The following is a 23,557-nucleotide window of genomic DNA, read 5'->3' as shown; positions in this document are numbered from 1 at the left end:
GCAAATATTCAGGTTCAAAAGAGAGTCGGCCGACTAAGCTAAAGCCCGGCCTAGTGTACTTCATTTCTTCGTTTTTATGAGTTGTTGAGTTCAGACAAATAAACAACAAAAATGCTACTGATAATTTGTTTCTTTTTTTTAGTTGATTACTAGTACGAGTTTTTTAAGCAGGAGAGGAGTAGATCTTTGCGCTGTACAGACACAGAAACTTACTTGTCACGCGAATCCGATTTTCATTTTCATCGTGCCAAAACTCATAATACTCGCTAATACTACACAACAATTGGAATAGAAAAAGCTTTTGTCCTTTTCAATTTACAGAGCCTCGAGGAGTGAAAGTTTTCAATCTCGTATGCGGAAGACAGGAGGAGGAAGGCAATGGCTTCTTCCCTCTCTCCCCCGGAGGTTCCAACGGAACTCCACAGACTCAACAGAGACAAGCTCTTAAAGTCACTGCGGGACCACGTCTCCGTCTCCTCTCGCCCCATCCACGGCTTCGTCTTTCTGCAGGCACAAACCATAAATTCAAAACCAAATTCCAAAAGCGGCAGATGTACTTGAAGTTGAAGCAAGTTGTTACATTCAATGCTGAAATTTCAGCAATAGTGTCAGTCATATCGCTGGCTAAGGGCTTCACGTCAACGGAAGTTTGATGAGCAATAATTCTTAGCGCTTTCGTTTTCATTTGAATTGTGAATGAAATTACACCTTCGCAAAACATTGTGGGGAAAAAAATGTCGAAATTTCCTTTTTTTTTTTTTTTTTACAATTGATAACGAACATAAAACTAATATTAGTGAAGTAGAGAAATTAAATTAATCATTTGAATTGATAAAAGGGTTTTCGATCATCGAGTAGTATAAGGTTGTTTGAGCCATGTCTGCAATCCAATTGAGTTTCGGCCATTGAATAGCCAACGAAACTGGTTTCCCTCCCGCTGTACTAATAATTAAGCCACAAGGGGCGGCTCCAACTGTGGCATAGGTTGGACTGCGACCAAAAACTAGCAGTGTATTTGATTATTATCGTTCAAATTCTCTACCTTTTTTCTTTCTGCAGGATCCTGATAAGTCATAACAACTAATTCATCTGTAAGTGGCAATCTAGTTAGAAGTTAAGGGTGACCCCACATTGTATGTGTTCTCTTGTCATGGAGTGCAGAAGTCTTTCCAGTTCAGCTTAAAGAAAGGTGAAGGCGTGGTCTACGGCAAAAGGATGGCGCGATTGATCAAACCGAAGAAAGGGAAGGCGTGATTCAGGAAACACGTTTTTCTTGGCTCCAAACAGAATTATGCTTCTGTTATGAACAAGTGGGACGGATCATTCTAGAATCCACCTGGCCTCAGCTCATTGGTTAGTTTAGAAGTTAGTTAGCCGGGAAAACCATAAAAGCAGAAGAAATCTTAGTGATAGGTAGCATTTTGTCATTTGTCCAATTACTTGTAAAGAAAGATTGGCTCTGCCAATCTCCCTCCCTCCCTCTCACGTTTTATTCCTTCACTCTTTTTCCCCTTCTATCTCTGAATCCATTGTTTCCAGTCTGTATTCATTCATATTAAGAAATTGAATTACCAAATCATTTCCAATACCAATTCTACTCCATTTCTATTGAGCAATAGTTTACTGCTTTCTGCAACAAATCTGTCACCATTGCCTCCAACTGGTTCTGTACCATTACAGTGGTATCAGAGCTCAGCTACGAGCCATTGGGATGGCTAAGTCACAAGATGAAGCATTGAAGAAGGATCTGTCTGAGCTAGGAAGTGTGGTCAAGGTACTAGAACACAGGCAAGAAGGTACGGAAAGGACCCTCAAAAATCTGGACCAAAAGTATGAGAGCATGATGTCTATGATGGCTCAGATGATGGCCAAGTTGAATGGCAAGGATAAGGATACAGAAAGTAGCAGTTCGATAGTAGGCCCCAGGAAAGGAGAAACACAAGGGGAAGGTCAGGGCAGATCAGATTGGAAGGAGAGCAGATCTTACACCAGGGTGCCTAAGATGGAGCTGCCTAACTTTACAGGAGATAATCCAAGGGAGTGGATCCGCAAAGCTAACAAGTATTTTAAGATCAATGGAGTGGAAGAAAACATGAAGTCTGAGATTGCTGAGCTGTACCTAAGAGACAGGGCTGATACCTGGTTCCATGGAGTATTCAGTGGCAGGGGAGTCATTCCATGGGCTGAATTTGCCACTGCATTATGTGCGAGATTTGGTGAAGGCACGCCAGAGGAGGCCATTGAAGAATTCAACAAACTCAATCAGGAGGGATCTGTTGCTGACTACCTGGAAAAGTTTGAGCTGCTCAAAGCACTGGTAATGCCTTCACTCCCTCATTTGGCTGACTCTTACTATAAAACATGTTTTCTAAGTGGCTTGAAGGAAGAAATAGTTAACATGGTAAAAATGGCCAAGCCCCTAACTCTGGCTGATGCAATAGAAGCAGCTAAGTTACAAGAAAAAAATTTAAAAGCCATGCAGAAAATACATAAAGGCCTACCCAGCACTATTCATACACACAAAGCCCCATTCCACACCCCAAGCCATAACCAGGGGAGCTCTGCTGCTCCCAGAACGTCAGACAAACACCCCATCAAAAACCATAAATATCCAAACAGCAACCAGAACCAATTCAGGAGGATCACCCCTAGTGAGTACAACCTCAGAAGAGAGAAGGGACTATGCTATAAGTGTGCTGAACCCTACACACTTGGCCATGTGTGTAAGCAATCCCACATTCACTTTTTGCTAGTCACTGATGAAAAGGGGGACTCTGCATCCACTGAGGAGGAAAAGGAGACTGACCCTGAAGTATTCTGTGACTGCATTGAGGGTCGACTGGAGGATGAACACATAGAGGTTTCTGTGCATGCATTGGCTGGGGGTGGGGAGCATAGAACAATTAAACTGAGGGGGACCATAAAAGGGAGAACTGTCACTGCATTGATTGACAGTGGAAGTACTCACTGTTTTTTGGATGAACAACTGGCCAAAAGCCTAGGCCTAATCAGCAGTGGACCCTCCCTAATGGTCAGGGTAGCTAATGGAGAGAAGATTCAGTCCAGGGGCCTAGTTAAGCCAGTGGTCTGGAAAATGCAGGGATATGAGTTTCAACACCAGTTCAATACCTTGAAGTTGGGGGGTTGTGATATGGTATTAGGGGTAGACTGGCTGGCCAGGTTCAGTCCCATGGAATTTGACTTCCAAGGGCTGAGGGTGAGGTTCAAAAAAGGGAAACAACAAGTGGAGTTGAAGGGGGAGGGTCACCAGGTGCAATTAAAGCTGATAAAAGGTAGTAGACTGCACAAGTGGGCTAGGAAACAAACCTATGGGATCCTGGCTCAGTTAAAAGCAGTAACTGAGGAGGTACCAGAAACTGAAGCCATACCCCCAGAAATGGGGAGGGTACTGCAGGAGTTTGAGGATGTGTTCAGGGAACCTCAGGGACTACCCCCTGAAAGGAGTCATGACCATTCTATCACCTTGAAAGAGGGATCCAAGCCCTTCCAGATAAGACCTTACAGATGCCCCTACGTCCAGAAGTCTGAAATTGAGAAACTAGTGCAGGAGATGCTGGGAAATGGCATCATCCAGCTTAGTAACAGCCCCTTTGCATCCCCTGTACTACTAGTTAAAAAGAAGGATGGCACCTGGAGGTTTTGTGTAGACTATAGACAATTGAATGAGCTTACAGTGAAGAGCAAATACCCAATACCCCTTATTGATGAGCTCCTGGATGAGTTGAATGGATCCAGGTACTTCACCAAGATTGACCTGAGAGCAGGGTACTTCCAAATCAGGGTCAAGACTGAAGACATACCCAAGACTGCATTCAGAACCCATCAGGGACTCTATGAGTTCAAGGTGATGCCATTTGGGCTAACCAATGCCCCTGCTACTTTCCAAGGCTTAATGAATCATGTGTTCCAAAAACAGCTGAGGAAATCAGTACTGGTATTTTTTGATGACATCTTAATATATAGCTCAAGTTTACAGGAGCATCTGAAGCATGTGGCAGAGGTTCTGGATATCCTCAGGAGGCACCAGCTGTACGCCAAAAGGAGCAAATGTGCTTTTGCTCAGGCACAGGTGGAGTACTTGGGGCACATCATCACAGAGGAGGGGGTGAAGGCTGACCCTGGGAAGATAGAGGGAATGGTGAAATGGCCTAGACCAGAGAATGTTAAACAACTGAGGGGATTCCTAGGCCTAACTGGATATTATAGGAGGTTTGTCAAGGGGTATGGCAGCATAGCCAAGCCTTTGACTGCACTGCTCAAGAAGGACAGCTTCCAGTGGGGAGGAGAAGCTGAGGAAGCTTTTCAGAAGCTCAAAGGGGCCATGAGTGACACTCCTGTTCTGGCCTTACCTGATTTCAACCAACCTTTTGTGGTCGAGACTGATGCCTGCTACAAGGGCATAGGGGCAGTCCTCATGCAGAACAAGAGACCAATAGCTTACATCAGTCAGGGGTTGGGACCAAAGAATATGGGGTTATCCATCTACGAGAAGGAGCTACTGGCTCTTGTCACAGCAGTCACCAAGTGGAGACACTATTTGGAGGGTCAACACTTCATCATCAACACAGATCATCAGAGTTTGAAGTACCTATTAGAGCAAAGAATTACCACCCCCCTGCAGCAAAAATGGCTAACTAAACTCATGGGGCTGAGCTATGAGATCCACTACAGGAAGGGTAAAGAGAATGTAGTGGCAGATGCTTTGTCTAGGAGAGGTGATCAAGGAATGGACTGTACTGCAATATCAACTGTAGTGCCAGAATGGATCAAAGAAGTGATTAGCAGCTACCAAGGGGATGATTGGGCACAAGATAGCATCAGGGAGGTGTTGCTGAAACCAGATCAAGTCCCTAACCTCAGCTACCATAATGATGTTCTGAAGTTCAAAGGAAGAATAGCTGTGGGATCTGGGGGAGAGATAAGAAAGAAACTGATCAGCACTCTACATGGCTCACAGTTAGGGGGACATTCTGGCATACAAGCTAGCTTTCTGAGGGCTAAACAGCTGTTCTACTGGCCAGGTATGCACAGGGACATTAAGACAGCTATTTTGGAATGTGATGTCTGCAAGAAATGTAAGGATGAGCATGTGTCATATCCAGGGTTACTGCAGCCACTGCCAGTCCCACAGTCTCCCTGGAGCCATGTCACCATGGATTTCATTGAAGGGTTACCTAACTCAGAGGGAAAAGACACCATCATGGTAGTAGTAGATAGGTACACCAAGTATGCTCACTTCCTGAGTATATCGCACCCCTTTGATGCCCCAAAAATTGCTAGAATATTCTTGGATGGGATAGTCAGGTTACATGGAATACCCCAAAGCATGCTATCAGACAGGGATAGAATCTTCACCAGTCTGTTTTGGAGTGAGATATTTACACTACTGGGAGCTACACTGGACCTCAGCACAGCTTATCACCCACAATCTGATGGCCAGACAGAAAGAGTGAATCAGGTACTGGAAATGTACCTCAGATGTTTCTCCCATCTAGAACCAAAGAAGTGGAACCACTGGTTGGCCATGGCAGAATGGTGGTATAATACCAGTCACCACACAGCTATTCAAATGACACCCTTTGAAGCTCTGTATGGGCAGGCGCCTCCACAGATGGCCCTGGGACCCTACACTCAGGCCAAGGTGGCTGTAGTTGGAGACTATCTAAGGGAAAGGCATAAGGTCGACATTGCACTAAAACAGAATCTAGCACAGGCTCAGGAAAGGATGAAAAGGTATGCAGATGAAAGGAGGAGTGAAAGGAGATTTGAAATTGGAGACTGGGTATACTTAAGACTACAACCTTACAGGCAAAATTCTGTAGCTATGAGGAGCAACACCAAGCTATCAGCACGTTACTATGGGCCCTTTGAAGTAATAAAAAAGATTGGAGAGGTTGCTTACATGCTGAAGCTGCCAACAGGGTCCAAAATACATCCTGTTTTTCATGTCTCACTACTGAAGAAAAAAGTTGGAGAACAGACTACACCTATTTTACAGCTACCGGAAGTCGATGGAAAAGGGCACTTGAGGGTAGAGCCCGTAGCAGTGCTGGATAGGAGAATAGTCAAGAAAGGGAATGCTGCTGCAGTACAATGGCTGATTCACTGGTGGGGAACAGATCCAGCAGAGGCAACATGGGAATTCGCAGAGGATATTGAGAAGCAGTTTCCCCAGTTTCAATCTTGAGGACAAGATATTTGTGAAGGAGGGGGTACTGTCATGGAGTGCAGAAGTCTTTCCAGTTCAGCTTAAAGAAAGGTGAAGGCGTGGTCTACGGCAAAAGGATGGCGCGATTGATCAAACCGAAGAAAGGGAAGGCGTGATTCAGGAAACACGTTTTTCTTGGCTCCAAACAGAATTATGCTTCTGTTATGAACAAGTGGGACGGATCATTCTAGAATCCACCTGGCCTCAGCTCATTGGTTAGTTTAGAAGTTAGTTAGCCGGGAAAACCATAAAAGCAGAAGAAATCTTAGTGATAGGTAGCATTTTGTCATTTGTCCAATTACTTGTAAAGAAAGATTGGCTCTGCCAATCTCCCTCCCTCCCTCTCACGTTTTATTCCTTCACTCTTTTTCCCCTTCTATCTCTGAATCCATTGTTTCCAGTCTGTATTCATTCATATTAAGAAATTGAATTACCAAATCATTTCCAATACCAATTCTACTCCATTTCTATTGAGCAATAGTTTACTGCTTTCTGCAACAAATCTGTCACCATTGCCTCCAACTGGTTCTGTACCATTACATCTCTTTGGATAAACTAATCAACATCTAATGCTAACCACCTGAAGCAAATGGCTGCTGGTAATTCTAGTGAAAATTGAGACGACAAACAACCTGAAAGCATTAAAGGGGTGGAAATTTTATATTTATATGATGTAGCGTTGGGGTTAAATGTAACTCTATGAGTTCAACTAAGATCAGAGAATTATTCACGTAAACTTGGATGCTAGTGTTTATCAGTTGAGAATTTCTTTTTAATTTTCGCAGCTTAAGATTTTTTTGAATAGTAAAGAAGTTGATTAGGCTTGATTTTGTTTCATTAGTTTGTTTTATGGTGTCTTTGAAGTTTTTGTTAATGATATTTGAGATCCTTTTGTCTGGACAAGTTTGCATTATTTTTCGCATTTTGATGTCATTATTTGGGCTAGTTGTGCCTTTACTAGCGAATGAGTTTCAACAGGTCAGTTGTATGTAAGATGGATATTTCTTTGATTGCTAAAAATTGTTGGTTCATAGTTTATGTCTTCATTTTCAGCGCTGTTCTCCACTATGGACATGCTGCAGCCCCAAATGACAGGGTACGTTTCTTTCTTGCTTCTATGTTCTGATATTTCAGAAATCAAAGAAGTACAAAATATGGCCCTGTGCCTTTAACTTGCAAAATCAGCCATTTCGTTAACTCTAGTCATTCCTTTGATACGAGTGTTGTATGTTGTAGCTAAAAATGTAGAATATAGACTTCTGTGTATGTTCTTTTTGAATATTCTACCAGCAGCAAGAAATTAGTTGCACTTGTAATAGCTTAAGCAAGTTGTCAGGGGCAAGAATTGTTCCTTGTCAACAGTATTCTTTGAATGTGCAAAAGGAGATAGACAGACGATTGTCTACTAAGTAATGCATTTAATTAAACACAATGGATAAATTGGCTGGAAATGTGTGCAAGGATATCTATCCTTAGGTGTCGCTGTATCAGATAATATTAGCTATCATTGTATCTGTATATGTATGTGTACCAAGTTTTTTGTGTCCTAGCTGTTTCTGAAGTGAGAATCAGCTTAGTCTAACTTGAAGAACTATTCTCTGGCTACATAATTTTGTTGCTTGAGTGAGAAACAGGTTCTTCTGTGTTCAGTTTGTTTTGTTTACATTGTTGCTTGAACAAATATTAATGGCTTCTCTTTCACCTGGGCTTTTAGCATGAGTATTGTGTTGTCTTTGTATGAAGGCAGCAATAATTGATTAAGCATAACTGGATGGGAAAATGCCGGTTTTCATCCCCAAACTTTGGGGTAAGGACACATTTCGTCCTTCAACTTTTGGACACGACACATTTGATGTCTAAATTAATAATTTTTTACCAATGTCATCCTCAAACGGCAATTTAGCCAATTTTTAACGGAACTGGTCACGTAAAAATCACATGACCGTTAAGTAAACTTAAATCACAATTTTAACAAAACCTGCCAGTTTCCCATAAAGAGCTGGTATGTTATGGGCAATTTATTATTTTTTTTTAACTTTCACATATTTAATTTATGTTAAATACGAAACATACTAGTTCAATGGGTAAAAATATGTTATGAATAACTCAAAGTTTATACTTTTAATAGTTCAATGGGTAAAAATATGTTATGAATAATTGAAGGGCCAAATTTTTACTATTCAAATAGTTCAATGGCTGCTCAAATAATTTGCTCTTATATAAATAGTAAAAGTATGCAAAGTATATGTAATTTTTAATTTTGAGGGGAGCTTTTTGTAACTATTAAAAATCTCAAGGGATGTTTGTGAAATTATCCCTTTTCATTTTTCATGCTGATTATTTCTTTTCTTACCTATTTTTCATTTTATCCTTATTTTTAACTTCTTTCCCCCCTTACGTACGGGACGCAAGTGTTTATTGATGGATGCTTAGTAAAAATTGCCAAAAGTTGATTGATTGCATGCAGGAAACTGGCAGGTTTTGTTAAAAATGTGATTTAAGTTTACTTAATGGTCATGTGATTTTCATGTGATCAGTTCCGTTAAAAATTGGCTAAATTGCCATTTGAGGATGACATTGGTCAAAAATTATTAATTCAGACATCAAATGTGTCGTGCCCAAAAGTTGGGGGACGAAATGTGCCCTTACCCCAAAGTTTGGGGATGAAAAACGGCATTTTCCCTAACTTGATAGTAATTATTCCTGGCCGCAAAAATTTCGTACATACAGGTTCCAAATCACGAGCCACACAGTGGAAACAAACTGTTCTGTACCTTGAAGATGTGCCGACAGTTTGCCAGGGAGAATCCATAGTGGGAAGCATGACAGTGGCCCCTAACAAGAAGAATCCCCGTGATGTGGATATAATGCTCAAGTATTCAATAAATGGTCGATGCTGTCAGCGTACAAGGTATGAAAGCATTAGCGCTAGTAGCAGTGTACAAGGTAAATTTGTTTTCTTCTTCTATCCTTGTTTTTGGTGCGGGAGTTTGCGAGGTGAAAGGGGAAGAATGGATGGCTTCAGCGCCAGAATGATGTTCAAAATACACAATGAGCACCAATAAAAGTCCTGCTACGGAGCTCAACCTTTGCTGATTCAAAGGGCAAAACAAAACTGCTGGGAAAAATACAGCAATTTACTAGTTGCAGAGCACCACATGTATGGGAATTTAAGATTATACAATGAAGAAAAGGTCAAGGGATTAAAAGAAAAAGCTTTAGGAATTGCTGTTGTTAAAAAGTGTTTTACGGACTAGAGCTCTGACTTCTTGGCATTTGAATTCTTCTTGTTCAATACAGCCTGCCTTCTTTGGTTTCCACCACTTTCTAATCCGGTGGGAGACTTTGTTTGCATGATTCTTGACTGCCTCGCCAGCATTTAGGATTCCTTTAGTAATCCTTCGTTTCCAATCATCCTTCTTGTTTTCCTTTTCCCTCAAGACTTTTCCCTGCAGCAATATTTTGAGTTAGCATGTGGAATCACTTATATTAAATGACATTCAAGCCAAAAAGGATCTTCTTGGCTACCAAATTTGAAGGAAATTGTGCCTCATCTTCATCATCTTCCTCGTCTACATCATCATCACCGAAGTTTTTCATATTCATCAAATCTTCCTTTGAGTACATCTTCATGCCAGGAGCTCCTGGCATCCCCTGAAGCACGAAAGTAAGATCAGAATTAAGATTGACCGTAAGAGTAAAAGGAGGCTGCCATTCTCATATATCAGATAATCACCTCCATAGATTTTAGTATCTTCTCCATTTCAGCCTCCTTGGAGGACTTGGGAACAAAAGGCTCTCCTGGAATCCTATCCTGACAAGACAATGAAAGAATCACAAGGTTGATTTCTTTAGCAAAAGGTACTGATAAACAGAACAGGCAACCACGATAACTAATCAAAGAAACGTGTACAAGAAGTTTTTCTTGTTAGCTAAGCTCAAATATCCATATTAAATTCTACTCAGAGATGATGCTTATATCTGCAATAAAGCATGTGCAAACGGAGATGTCAGCTGTAATCTCTGATCTCTGTAAACGTCTTAAAAGTCATGGTGCACCCATATAGAATTAGCACTTGATGATTAAATTAAAAGTAGGGGGTAGAGGACAGTTGGCCTTGCAATGGCTACAATGCATGCGCTAAATAACACCTTGGTGGTACTTATGGATAAGCTATAACATTGAAATATTTCAACATCAAAACCACAGTATCCTTGGTATATGCTCATCATTTTGGTGACAAGATCTATCAATACAACATCATGCTTTAGAAGCAAACTTATCCAGTCTTTAAAAATCTCTCAACAGCAGCTTTGCATTTTGTCACATTTGTTAGATGGCATTATATGTTCTACCTTTAAACTTCCATGGGTTTTTAACAACTCTCTCTCTCTCTCTCCTGTCACTATCAATATAAATAACAGGAGCCTTGTGAATTTCCTAAACAGAGAAATTGTTGTATGCCATCTGTCTAGACAGTTCTCATCAGTCATACTTTTCCAATTAGATTACTGAGCAAAAACAGAATTGACTATATCAAGCAGGCTTGATGTACTTTTCATAATCTTTCAAGTACAAATATCCTTTTAACTCTTAAAATAGCTTTTTAAAATTATCACTTTTTTCCTAAGCAGATTAAGAAAAACTGAAGCATGAGAGCAGACCCTTCATAACTTCAGATGCATCTGTTGAAGCGTCATGGATAACCCATGTGGCATTTTACCCAGGCATAACACACAAATTTGTTTCTTAACATCCTTTTGTTGCAGGGACCAATACTCAATAACCACACCTATCAAATTTGAACCCATCATTTCACTATTTAGTCCACCTATTCATTTCCACAAAAAACTAGACATGTTACACATGGTTTTGTCATGGTCAAACTTTTCAATGTTAACATCAGATAAATTCCACTATGGCTCTCAAAATTGGTACAACATCTATCAAGAATCACATTCATTGGCTCTTTCACTAATTCTATGTCTGGTTATATTCATAAAATTATTATGTCATACTACCAATTAGAACTAATCCAGGAATTTATGCCCTTGCTTTAAACTCTTCAAAGTCCTTTGCACTTTAAATTTTCAGTAATTACCATTAATTGATAGAATCAGAGAAATTAGCCTAGTTGTCTACATCTATAACGAATACCCAAAGGCACTTGAATCAATTGTTTGTGAACATAGAAAATTTTATATACAGCAACAGAGTCCAGTTTCTTGCCACCTGAGGATTTGGGTCACGAAGGACTAGAGAAGCATTTAAAATAGCTATATGGATTGCCTTATGGGCCCAATAGAGAAAAAAAACTACTGAAATCCACGGTTCAGCATACCTTTTTAACTTGAAAACTAGCCGGTAGACGTCAGAGAAAATTTACCTCAGGAACTTTTGGTGGCTTTTTGCTGTATGCTCCTGTGAGGTCCTTACAAAGAAATTTCACTAGAGAATCAACCTGAGGTTTGTTCTTGTACAGGTATTCTGCCACATCAGTATCTGAATACCCCATGACCTGCAAAATGCTGGAGTTTTTAATATCTTGGTGTTATGCCTCCCAAAGGGGTCAATAAAAGATGGGAGCAAATTCAATGAGACATGCAGAAAGCAGAAAGGGCTTGTCAAAGTTAAGCAGGCCAGGCAAGTAGTCTATTTTGTTAACAGTTGAACATTAGTTTCCTCGCTCTGACTGCCACATACAGTAACAGGAAATTGATTTTTCCTTAAAATATACTCTATGTAATACTAAGAATTTCTGTACATGCAGTATCTAAAATTTTGGCCAGTCAAAGTATACAGCGGAACAACTGGTAAAATCTTATTAACAAAAATGATCCATCAATATTACCTCTTGACAAGCTCGCTCAATTGTTTTACATTCTGAATTGCACTGTCCTTCAGAGTCTTGTTCAACAAGCTGCATCCAAGCAAATAAAAGAGACATAAATGATAAGGATGAAAGTCAAAAACATAAGTTGATGGGATATCAAACTGCTATTATACTTAACCTTTGATGCACTTCAACTTCAACTTCATTCATCGGTGTCACAATCACCAATAATCCTTACAAGAGCAAATTCCATTGTGAAAATGGTGGAAGCGATTGGAATCACGAATAACAATTTCCTTGTTTGTAATGTCAGACACACCCTTCATGAACTCATGGCAGTCTCCACATATACGAAGATTTTTAAAGATTCTAATTCTTCCACCATTGGCATTGCTCACAAGTGCAAAAGCCAAAGCTAGCCTCTCGCTATGATGAAAGAGGTGTTCTTTCTTATCAGCATCTGGTACATTATGAAGCACATAATGTGTGTTTGGAGTATAACCAATTGACTGAAGTCTTTGATGCAGGTCCTCCAACTTTTGATAAATATCAGTTAATCGTGGATGTGAAGCATCCTGAGACAAAAAGACATGCGTTTTGGCATCGACCTCAACCCAGCTACAACCAGGTTCCTTCTTAACACCTCTACTCGACATTAATGCTCTAATTCTTGAGACATCATTCCACCTACCTTTGGCTGCATATATGTTAGACAACCATATATAACTTGAATCGTCATCAGGTTCAATTTCGAAAAGTTTTTGAGCAGCTTTTTCACCCATTTCTACATTTCCATGAATTTTACAAGCCCCAAGAACAGTCTCCCAGATTAACGTATTTGGAGCTATTTTCATATGTTGAATGAAGCTTTCCAGCTCGCTAAACCTACCTGCCCTGCCAAGGATATCAACCATACAAGCATAGTGATCAACTGAAGGAGCAATTCCATATAATTCGCTCATCAAGTGGAAATGCTTCTTTCCTTCTTCAACCAAACCCATGTGGCTGCATGCAGAAAGGACACCAATAAAACTAACCCCATTAGGCTGCACATCTTTATTCAACATGGCTCTGAAAGACTGAAGAGCCTTTTCATTCTGCCCATGTCTGGAGTGTCCACATATCATTGTGTTCCACAGCACTGTATCAACTGTTTCTATGCTCTTAAATATCATTTCAGCATCATCTATGCAACCACATTTTCCATACATATCAACCAGTGCACTGGCCACATATACATCACAAAAATGTCCAGACTTAATTACCCAGGAGTGCAGCTGCTGTCCATTTATAAGGCTTGTTATCCCAGCGCAAGCCCTCAGGCAGCTGGCCAGAGTAAATTCGTTAGCTTTAACTCCTTCCCTATGCATCCGATTGAAGAAGCCAAGGGCCTTCTCTCCTTGATTATCAGTTTGAGCATAACCAGCAATGAGAACTGTCCAAGTAAAGATGTCCCTTTCACTCAATCTGTTAAAAATCACCTCCACATCATCCAGGCATCTGCACTTAGAGTACATGTCAATCAGAGCAGTTCCTACATCACCATCAGTACAAAGGTTATTCTTAAGTAAATAGGCATGCACTTGCTTCCCAAAACTAGCATTTAGCTGGCTAGTGCAAGACCTCAAAGTGCTTATTAAAGTGTACTGGTTTGGCCTTAGGCCTTCTGTAAGCATCTTCTTAAAAATCATTGGTCCTTGATCAGAACTTTCACCATCATGATATCCAGATAAAAGTGCATTCCATGAAACCACATCCTTTTGACTCATCGCAGAAAAAACCTTTAGACCATCATAAACTAAACCAAGTTTCATGTACATGGTGATCAGAGCATTGCTAACTGACAAATCGGACTCAAAATGAAATTTCCAAATGCAAGCATGAATGCTTTTGCAAAAGTGTGGATCACCCAAATCCGTGGCAGTGCTAACAACAGTTGAGAGTGAAAATTGGTTAGGCCTCAATCCCGATTGCATCATCAAACGAAACAACTCCACCGCCTGTAGTTTCTGTCCTTGTTGATCAAGGCCACTTATCATCGTACTCCAAGTCACAATATCAGGGTCCCTGATCATCTTAAATACTTGCAGTGCATCATTTGCCAACTCACATTTGGAATACATATCGACTAGACCACAACTAATAAAATCATCAAAGGCACTCCCGATCTTGATTGCCATTGAATGAACAACCTGGCCTGCCCGCAAACTCCGCGAACTTGCACATCCCTTCAGAACAGTTGACAAGGTATAGTTACTGAACCTCATATCAGACTCTGTCATTTTACAGAACAAAATCAAAAGTTTATGCCCATCACCCAGTTGGGCATACCCATTAAGCAAAGCATTCCATGATACAGCATTCTGCTCCGGCATGACGAAAAATACTTTATCTGCATATTCCATTTCACCACACTTAGCATAAAGATCAACTAAAGCAGAACCAACATAAACATCTGTAAATGCCTCCCCTTTAACAACCTCAGCATGCAACTGTTTCCCGAATTCTAAACCAGAGACCATGGAACAAGCTCTTAAAACTGTTGCCAATGTGAACTCATTAGGTCTTATGCCTTCCCTCCTCATCTCACAAAATAACTCAACACCTTCTTGGCCAAGCCCTTCAGCTACAAACCCCGAAATCAAAGCAGTCCACGACACTACATCTTTCTCAGGCATCTCATCTAACACCCTACGCGCAAAGCTCAAAGCTCCACACTTAGCATAAAAGTTAATTAACGAAACAAATAAATGACTGTCAAGGTCAATCCCAATCTTGATCAAATTTGCATGATGAGCTTTACCCTCATTCAAGCATAAATTTACAGCACAATACCGAAAGGTTTCCGAGTACCATCTCAACACCCTTCCTCTGTCCAAATTTACAACACCGCCGTCGTCATCCACCCCGCCTAAATAATCCTCTCTAATTCTCCTTTTAATCCCTCTTTGCATGGGAAGCAGCTCCGAATCAGGAGAATCGAGATTTCTCGGCCCCCCTTTGGACCCATTTGAGAGTCGGAATCTTGGGATTTCTTTGTTCCTCCCTCCATTTCTGGACCCCTTTATGGGTGCATCAGGCGGCCCAAATCTTGGGATCTTGGCATTTCTGAATTGAGAATCGGTAGCTATATTATTGTAGTCGATGATTCTGAGAGCAGCACAAGAGGAAGAAAGAGACCGCACTGATAGTAAAGGTGGTGGAAGAAAAAGTGTCTTAGACTGCAATTGCTTGAATCTTGCTGGCATCTAGTCCAAAATTAAATCCTAGCCAACAGGCACAAATAAGTACAGAATTGTTAAACATCTCATCTATATCCAAGTAAATGAAAGTAATATCTGTTCCAAAAAGTAATGATATAAATGCAAATACATTTTCGACAATTTGAATGATGCAACAACATACTTGGCAAAGCGTATAATACAACTCAACACATTTTGCAAAAATTCGCATGACATGTTACTGCTGTGAGAAACAATATTACTGGGGGAAGAAATTATAATTTATGCCCATAATGTACAGGTATCTCATTTATCTATTGGACCACGTCAAAAAGCACAACGGTCTGAACATCCACTGGAAGAAATCATCACATTTAAGGGGAAAAAATTTTCAGAGAAGCATCATTTTACATGAAATTAGAAACGCCACCAGACTGCTCTCCGGAAAAGCATAAGAACGTCCAATTATCACTACCCAACCAAGTTTCTGGCTGCAGTACAACCAGATATACACAAAGAAGCAAGGGGTTAGCCGAATACCCATCGCATAATGACAAACTTCAATTGAAACTATATGAACAATGGCCACCTTTACTAACACAATAAATCAAAAGTTATACATTTTCAGCATCTTAATCAATTCATTTGGTCCACATTTGTCCCAGATGAAGTTGCACTTTTGCTATGCACAACTTAATCACAATTCATGTAATAAACGAATAGACAGAGAACAGGGTGGGGAAGGAGGCAGCAGTTCAGGCAAATGACTTGGTTTCTTTTGCTGGATTGAAACAGCAGGAAAACATATCAAGGACTGTAATATCTAAGGCATATTTCCTATATTTTCTAAGGGAATGACAATATTCAATCAAATTCAATCCTCAACAACTACATTCAAGGGGAATTAACCAAAATAATAACAATATAGAAAGAGAGACAATTTTCCTTTTGTCGTTTAAATTTCTTATACTTTTCTCTCTTCAGCTTTAGATGAAGTCTTATATGGCTCCGATATCTGGAACAGGAAACAATCAGCAATTAAGCATACAATCAGAGTCAAACACTAAACCCAGCAGCATGCTAAACCCCAAAATGACAACAAACATCATACACTGTAGATTCACGCAATAATCGCCAAAAGCAACAGATACATTGAACGTATAGACAAGCTCGGAAATAGAATAACAGAAGAACGAGATCCATGAGAAATCGGTGCAAAACCCTAGACGATGAGCTGTGCTCCGAGTAAATCAAAGCCGGAAGTGGAAACTACGGCGAAATCAAAACTGAGAATGAGAATGAGTTAAAGTTACCTGCGAAGGAGAAAAGAGAGTTAATAAAGAAGAAGTGGGCGAGGCGGCGTGGATTGTGTGGCCTCAGCGGCAGCTTTGGCTTTGTTTTGCGAAGGACTGCTACCGTGTGACTGCTAACGAGACCGAGAAATTTGTCAGGGTCCGGACTGCATAAGCTCAGAAATTGAATTTGGGGGGATAAGAGAGAGGAAGAGGGGGGTTGTAGAGAAGAATGAGTTGAGAGGGAAAAGGGTTGAGAGAGAAAAAAAAAAGAAAGAAGAAGACTGATTTCTGTAATTTCCTTTCTCACTTTCCCACGTAACGGATCTTTCGTACCACACCCTGTCTCACATCCTGTCTCGTTCCTTAGAATCTCGTCAAATGTCCCTTAATAAACCAAACCCTCAAACAACCCAACTCGAACCATATTAAGTTAATTAATCGATTAACCGGGCAAAAAAACTTGAGCGAATTGCGCGAAATGTCACTAAACTATTTCAAAGTGCCGGTTATGGTCACTAAACTTTTTTATTAGAGCGAAATGTCACTGAACTAGTAAATCTATACCGTTTTGGTCACTCCGTGTATTTGTGCCGTCAGGAGAGACGGAAATCAACTTTTTGAGGAGCAAATTCGTCTGCACAGCCTTAATGGAAAGAGTTTCATCTGGTAAGTGAAAGGTTTAACTGTGGGGCTTTGGAATGTTGGTAAAATTTTTGGGAATGTGGACAATGACAGTGAAAAGTATCAAAATTGATCCATTCTTCTCACAGTAATCAGTGACAAGACTCAAAGAACCGGCAAAAGACGAAGATTAGCAGTGAAGAATCGGTCATCGATGACAGCGAACTGGGTGAAAAGGCAAAGGGATGAATTCATTGATCCGTACACATTATACGGTAAGAAATATTACAATCCGTACACATTTTGCTTGATTAATGGTGTTGTTTGTGTTTTGAGTATAAAGAAGTATTTAGTGAGAGTTTTTATTGGGTTTAGGGTTTGCTGAAGTGATCCGGTTGTTTAGAAAATGACATAAGAACGATTGACTTCCCTTTTTGTCGTATAAGTGGGTTGCAAAGGGTCCTACAAGAACCCTCTATCTTGTAATTTAATCATAAAAAATAAACTTTTCAAAATGCAGTTGTCTGATTCGGGTTAATTAACAAATGGGGGTTAAGTATTTTTATAAGAAGAACAGCATGTATGACAATAAAAAATGGTGATTAACAAGAATCATGTTGTTTGCCTTTGTCGTTGTTGTTGCAGTTCCTAATAGACCTGCATTTTCGATTAAACTCCACCACGGCGGTAAAATTGAGGGAGAGAAATACAAGAGTTATGTGGATGGAGAGATTGATTATTTCGATCTTTTCCATGCTGATTTTATGTCGATACATGAAATAAATAAAATGGTGGAAAAGTGTGGGCACAACGATACTATGTTATATTATTACATTGACCCTAGAGGGGATTTGAACCATGGACTGATGGAACTTCAAACGGATGAAGACATTATGCAATTCTGTGGTTGGGTTAATGAGTACAAGTTGATGGAAATATACTGTCATCATTTAACAGTTGAGGAAATATATGAGTTGCAAAAGAAAAAGGAATTGGAACAGTTATCACAGACAAAGAGTTTAGTGGTAATAGAGGAGATCTTGGATGATGGTGAAATTCTTACACAACAGGCAGCAATACCTCATAGACAACGAAAAGGAGTCCAAGCTAGTAGATTAGTTGCAGCTTTAGAGTGGACACATGACCATACTGGTGAAGATGAAGATGCATACCAAAATTCTTCTAGGAGATGTGAGCAGGCCAACAACAATACACAGGATCCGAGCCACAAATGCATAGCCAAGTTGATAATGACCCAACTCCATCAAGTCAGAATAGGAGGGACAATGATAGTTCCAGGAATAGAAGAAACGGAGATAGGAGAAAATCTCGTACGTCGGAGGCCCTTTGTGGTGCTACAAAAAGAGTTAGAAAAGGAGGTGTAGCAAATGAAGGTGTATCAAATAATGGTGCTGCAACTGAAGGTGCATCAAATGGAGGTGCAGCAGGTTAAGGTGCATCAAATGGAGGTGCAGTAGGTGAAGGTGCAACAAATGAAGGTGCAGCAACTGAACCTGTAACAGAAATTGGGGCAGCAACTGAAGCTGAAGCATGTGAAAATAGAGAAGATGCAGCAACTGAAGCTGAAACAGAAGCTGGTCCTGAAACTGAAGCTGAAGCATGTGAAAATAGAGCGAAACACAACCCACTATTGGATGATATTGTGGAAGGGGAATTAAATAGTGATCCAGATTCAGAAGATGAAGATGTTCCTGTGAGATACACTAGTTTCAATGCTAGCAGAGATGGAACAGATCCCCATTTTCATGTTGGGCAAAAATTTGGAACCAAAAAACAGTTCAGAGATGCTCTCAGAAATTATGCAATTATAAGTGGAAGACTTGTATACATGTATACAAGTGACAAAACAAGAATGAGAGCTAAATGTGCAGATCCATGTAAGTGGTACATTTATGCTAGCCACGTTCCTGCTTTGGGTACTAAAGACTTTGTAGTTAAAACAATTTACGATGTCCACACCAATTGCAGCCATGCTTGGAGAAACAAAAACATGACATCCAATTGGGTAGCCGACAAGTTTGAAGAGTCTGTTAGATCCAACATGAACATGCCTGTTAGGCAATTGTTACAGAGTATAGATGAGCAATATAGTTACGAGATCACAAGAAACAAAGGTTACAAAGCACTTGCAATGGCTAAGGCTGCTATCAAAGGGTCAGCATCTCAGCAGTATATTGATGTTGGGAGGTACGCAGCAGAACTACAAAAAACTCACCCTGACACCACTATAGACATCAAGTATTCACCAAGAGCTGATCCTGAAAGTAATCCCAGATTCATGAGATTTTACTGCTGTTTGGGACCAATGAAAAAGGGATTTAGAGAGAGATGTAGGCCCCTTATTGCTCTTGATGGCTGTCACACTAAGGGGGCATATCCAGGGCAGTTGTTGACTGCTATTGGGGCAGATCCAAATAATGGTTGGTGGCCATTAGTTTGGGTAGTTGTTGAGAAGGAGGCTCGGGAACAATGGTTTTGGTTTTTGAGTTTACTGATTGGTGATCTAGAAATACCAGCAACTAGCAGTGAATACACTTTTATTTCAGACCAACAGAAGGTTAGGAATACTGTTCTTTATCCTTATAGCATGTATTGTATAGGATAATTTTTGCAAGTGACTAAACTTAGAACTCTTTTATAGGGTCTTGATAGTGCACTGCTGGAGTTATTACCAGAAGCTGGCCATAGATATTGTGTACAGCATATGTACAAAAATTTTAAGAAAAAGCACCCTGGTGAAGTGCTTAAAGAAAAATTCTGGAGCATTGCAGCAGCATCAACAGTGGAGTTCTATGAGGCAGCGTTGGAAGAGCTTAGAGCATATGACCAGCAAGCTCACGCGTGGGTCAAGAGAGCTGCACCACCTCATCACTGGTGTAAGGCTTTTTTCCACTTCACATGAAATCTGACATGTTGGTTAATAATTTATCAGAGACATTTAATTCTCATATATTAAATGCTAGAGAGTTGCCAGTGATTGAGATGGTTGAGTGGATTAGACAATTCATAATGGAAAGGATATCAAATAGGGTGTATTGGATGAGAAAATGTAGTGGTCCTGTGGGACCAGCAATAAAGGCTTTGATTGAGGAGAGGGAAAAGTTTTCTAGAAAGTGGAAGCCAATATCAAATAGGAATGGGGGATATCAGGTTAGGAGACCTAAGGGGGACCAATTTGCTATGTACTTAAGAGACAGAACCTGTACATGCAGGTTGTGGCAAATTAGTGGGCTCCCCTGCTGCCATGCAATTTCTGCCATTTTAAAAATTGGTAGGAACCCAAATGACTATGCCGATCAGTGTTATAGTAGAAATCTATTCTTTCAAATATATGAGAATGTACTATATCCAATTAGTGGAAAGTCTCTATGGCCTCAGAGTGATATTCCCATATTAGATCCTCCACTTGCATGTGTCCAACCTGGTAGGCCCAAGAAAGCATGTGGGAACGAATAGAAGTGGTGTTCTGAAAATAGAAGTGGTGTTCATGTGGGAACGAATAATGTGCAAAAATTAAGAAAGCATGTGATCATGCACTGTAGAAGATGTGGTCAGGCAGGCCACAATGCTGCTACCTGCAAAAGTGTTCCAGAAAATAATGGAGGTGAAGGCTGCAGTCAACCTGCTCCAGCTCCTAAACATGCTAGAAAGTCAAAAGGCACCAACAATGGCTCAAGCACAACACATGGGGCTAATTCTCAGGAGCCTGATTTTGCTCATGTGGAAGTTCAAGGATATTCTTCAAGTTGTGTCAATTCTCAGCCACATGGAACTGAAGAGCAAACTACTTCCCATAATGACACTGGTTCACATGCTGAACGTAATGCACAAGCTGCCACTAGTAGTACGAAAAAGCAGCAGATTAGAAAGACTAAGACACCTGTAGGTGCAAAAATTTATTTCTAATTTTATTTTTAATTTTACTATGGTAAATAGCTATTGTTAATATTTATTGTACTTGTGTACAGGTGAGGAGAGTTAGGCCTGTCAATGATACCGACCAGTCTACTACAGCGGCCAACAAACAGTCTCTCCATTCAAAGAGAAAGCTGTCTGAAATTGACAAGATAAGGATCAACACCAACTATAAGTTCTTGGGCAAAGAGCCTCCATTCAAGATTGATAGATGGGCTGGAACATCAAGGAGCAGTAGAAGTAGAAGTGGAAGATCAGATTAAAGGACTTGTTTGCATAGCTTTTGTTTGGATGTATTCCATGTCTAGGACAATTCCAGATTATTTATATGTGAAACATGGCTAACTTTGTTGGCAGTTGTTTGGAATGACAGTGACAATTATCTCTTTTGTAAAGCAGCTGTTTGGAATGATAGTGATAATTATCTCTTTTGTTGTATTTGGCTTTATGTTTTCTGCATTTGTGAGCTACTTTTCTTTTGCACCACCCATATGTTAGAACTAATACTTCAGTCTTTTATTCATAAATTACAATTTCAAACATCCATGGTGTAAACAACACCAACCAAAATGAGGTGTATATAAAAACACTACAACCTCAACAAAAATGAGCTGTGTATTAAAACATTTGACAACACTGGTTTAGGATTTGAAGTACAACAATACTCTAGTAGCCATCAATTTGCAGCCTTCCAAACTTCTGTCCCTTGTTAGGCCCCCAAATCCACATTGATGCATTAACAATTGTCCAGGCTATAACAAAAAGAACAATGACCATTTTTTCACATTCTTTCTTCCAAGCTTCTCCTTCAGATTTTTTACTTTATCCTCCATTTTCTCAGCTTTCTTTTGCAACTTGAGAATTTGTTGCCGCAAAGTTTCATTCTCGGTTTCCACCCTATTTATTCTTCTTAAAAGACCGGGTATGACTTGTTTCGAACGCTCACACATTTCTTCATCATACCAATTCCAATAACCACAGCCATCAACCTACAAAAAAATTATCCAAATTCTTTTAGCCGATAAATGTCTAAACAATTAAACATTAACTTAATTTAACGAATTTCCTATATCTTCACACACTTACCTTGCCATTAGCACATTCAACATATCTCCTTGCCGGGTTCCTATCAGTCCATGAAGTCTTCAAATTGGTTTTACTGTCACAAGAGCAGGTCGGAGTTGTTTCCTTGTCTTTTCCTCTCATGAAGCTTCAACACATTCCCAGCAAATTGCAAGTCGGAGTTCTTTTCTTAGGTATTCCTCCAATGAAGCTTCAACACATTCCCAGCAAATTGCAACTTCGTATATTGTCCCTTCTACTCCATATTTGCAGAAGAAATCTATTACAGGATAAGGGTTTGCACTTCCTAATTGAACTTACGAGTTGTCTGACATTTGAGAGTGATTTATGGTGGAGAGTTTCAAGGAAAGGACTGTGCAGACGAATTTGCCCCTCAAAAAGTTGATTTCCGTCTCTCCTGACGGCACAAATACACGGAATGACCAAAACGGTACAGATTTACTAGTTCAGTGACATTTCGTGCTAATAAAAAAGTTTAGTGATCAGAACCGGCACTTTGAAATAGTTTAGTGACATTTCTCGCAATTCGCTCAAAAAACTTAATCTCTTCCGTACCACACCCTGTCTCACATCCTGTCTCATTCCTTAGAATCTCGCCAAATGTCCCTTAATAAACCAAACCCTCAAACAACCCAACTCGGACCATATTAAGTTAATTAATCGATTAACCGAGCAAAAAAACTTAATCTCTTTAACCATTATAACCAAAATCAAGAAAAATAAAAACTCTTTAATCAAAATCACAATTTATCAACGGAAAAAACCCTAAAACCCAAACAAACTCTGTCCTCTTCATCATTGGCATGAAGATGCATTAAATATTACACATGAGAAACAACTTTTTTACGAGGATGAGATAAAGTTTCGAAACTCTTCCCAAAGGTGAGAAACAACTTATTTCTTAAAAACCTTGGTGGGCTTCTTCGAAGCTCTTTCTTATGGTAGAAATATATTTAGTTTTAGTGTAAATTTGTACTGGGTAATGGGTACTTCCGCTTCCAAAGTTTTGTTTGAGCATGCAACTTAATTTTGCTACCTCTGGAATTTGAATGGTTCTGGTAATCTTTGCAACCTTTTTTTTTTAAATAATTTTCTTTCAAGGCATTTTCTTTCTAGCTACGCAGGCCAATTTGATGTAATTTTTTAAGCTTAGGCACTTGATCTAGTTTTCAACTTCAAATTGGTATAGATACACACATTTGAATTAGTTTTGCTATATCCTCAACTGCAGGGAAGAAGTAAGAAATTAGTTATATTCTGTAACAGATAGGTGTCTCTGTTTTAGTGTTTTGGAACTTAGGTGTAGATGATTTTGGGAGGGTAACAAGTTTGCGTTTT

General features: G+C 39.9%; 2 protein-coding genes and 1 long non-coding RNA gene across 4 annotated transcripts; all 3 read right to left on the bottom strand.

Moving 5' to 3' along the window:
- Positions 1 to 1,388: 1,388 nt before the first annotated feature.
- LOC140009552 (uncharacterized) lies at positions 1,389 to 6,757 on the bottom strand. The gene is made up of 2 exons (XR_011817008.1): positions 6,681 to 6,757; positions 1,389 to 2,287 (listed from the first exon to the last, which is right to left on the bottom strand). It is a non-coding gene; the product is annotated as an uncharacterized lncRNA (long non-coding RNA).
- A 2,690-nt stretch (positions 6,758 to 9,447) lies between these two features.
- LOC140009751 (uncharacterized) lies at positions 9,448 to 12,273 on the bottom strand. Its single transcript, XM_072056053.1, has 6 exons — positions 12,253 to 12,273; positions 12,082 to 12,150; positions 11,617 to 11,748; positions 9,966 to 10,043; positions 9,758 to 9,883; positions 9,448 to 9,678 (listed from the first exon to the last, which is right to left on the bottom strand). Exons 1-6 carry the CDS (start codon positions 12,271 to 12,273, stop codon positions 9,448 to 9,450), a joined length of 657 nt encoding a protein of 218 aa, XP_071912154.1.
- LOC113694876 (putative pentatricopeptide repeat-containing protein At3g23330) lies at positions 11,626 to 16,887 on the bottom strand. Of its 2 annotated transcripts, none has more exons than XM_027213777.2 (4): positions 16,598 to 16,887; positions 12,242 to 15,329; positions 12,082 to 12,150; positions 11,626 to 11,758 (listed from the first exon to the last, which is right to left on the bottom strand). In XM_027213777.2, the coding sequence occupies exon 2, from the start codon at positions 15,309 to 15,311 to the stop codon at positions 12,285 to 12,287; it is 3,027 nt and encodes a 1,008-aa protein (XP_027069578.1). In that variant the 5' UTR covers positions 15,312 to 15,329; positions 16,598 to 16,887; the 3' UTR covers positions 11,626 to 11,758; positions 12,082 to 12,150; positions 12,242 to 12,284. The 2 variants fall into 2 exon arrangements, with proteins under 2 accessions (XP_027069578.1, XP_027069579.1); XM_027213778.2 differs by having other exon boundaries at positions 11,626 to 11,748.
- Positions 16,888 to 23,557: the final 6,670 nt, after the last annotated feature.

The sequence above is a fragment of the Coffea arabica genome, chromosome 6e (genome assembly GCF_036785885.1).
Source record: "Coffea arabica cultivar ET-39 chromosome 6e, Coffea Arabica ET-39 HiFi, whole genome shotgun sequence".
In the NCBI taxonomy this organism is placed as follows: domain Eukaryota; kingdom Viridiplantae; phylum Streptophyta; class Magnoliopsida; order Gentianales; family Rubiaceae; genus Coffea; species Coffea arabica.
The sequence above is the reverse complement of the archived record's forward strand: the minus strand, read 5'-3'. Positions and strand labels throughout refer to the sequence as shown.

What these genes read in the sequence shown, in the direction of transcription:
- LOC113694876 (XM_027213777.2), bottom strand. Translation starts at nt 15,311, where the DNA reads ATGCCAGCAAGATTCAAGCAATTGCAGTCTAAGACACTTTTTCTTCCA.
- LOC140009751 (XM_072056053.1), bottom strand. Translation starts at nt 12,273, where the DNA reads ATGAATGAAGTTGAAGTTGAA. An exon ending in TTGAGCGAGCTTGTCAAGAG is followed by an intron (nt 11,749 to 12,081) that starts GTAATATTGATG and finishes AGCATTTTGCAG; the next exon opens with GTCATGGGGTATTCAGATAC. An exon ending in CACAATTTCCTTCAAATTTG is followed by an intron (nt 9,679 to 9,757) that starts GTAGCCAAGAAG and finishes ATATTGCTGCAG; the next exon opens with GGAAAAGTCTTGAGGGAAAA.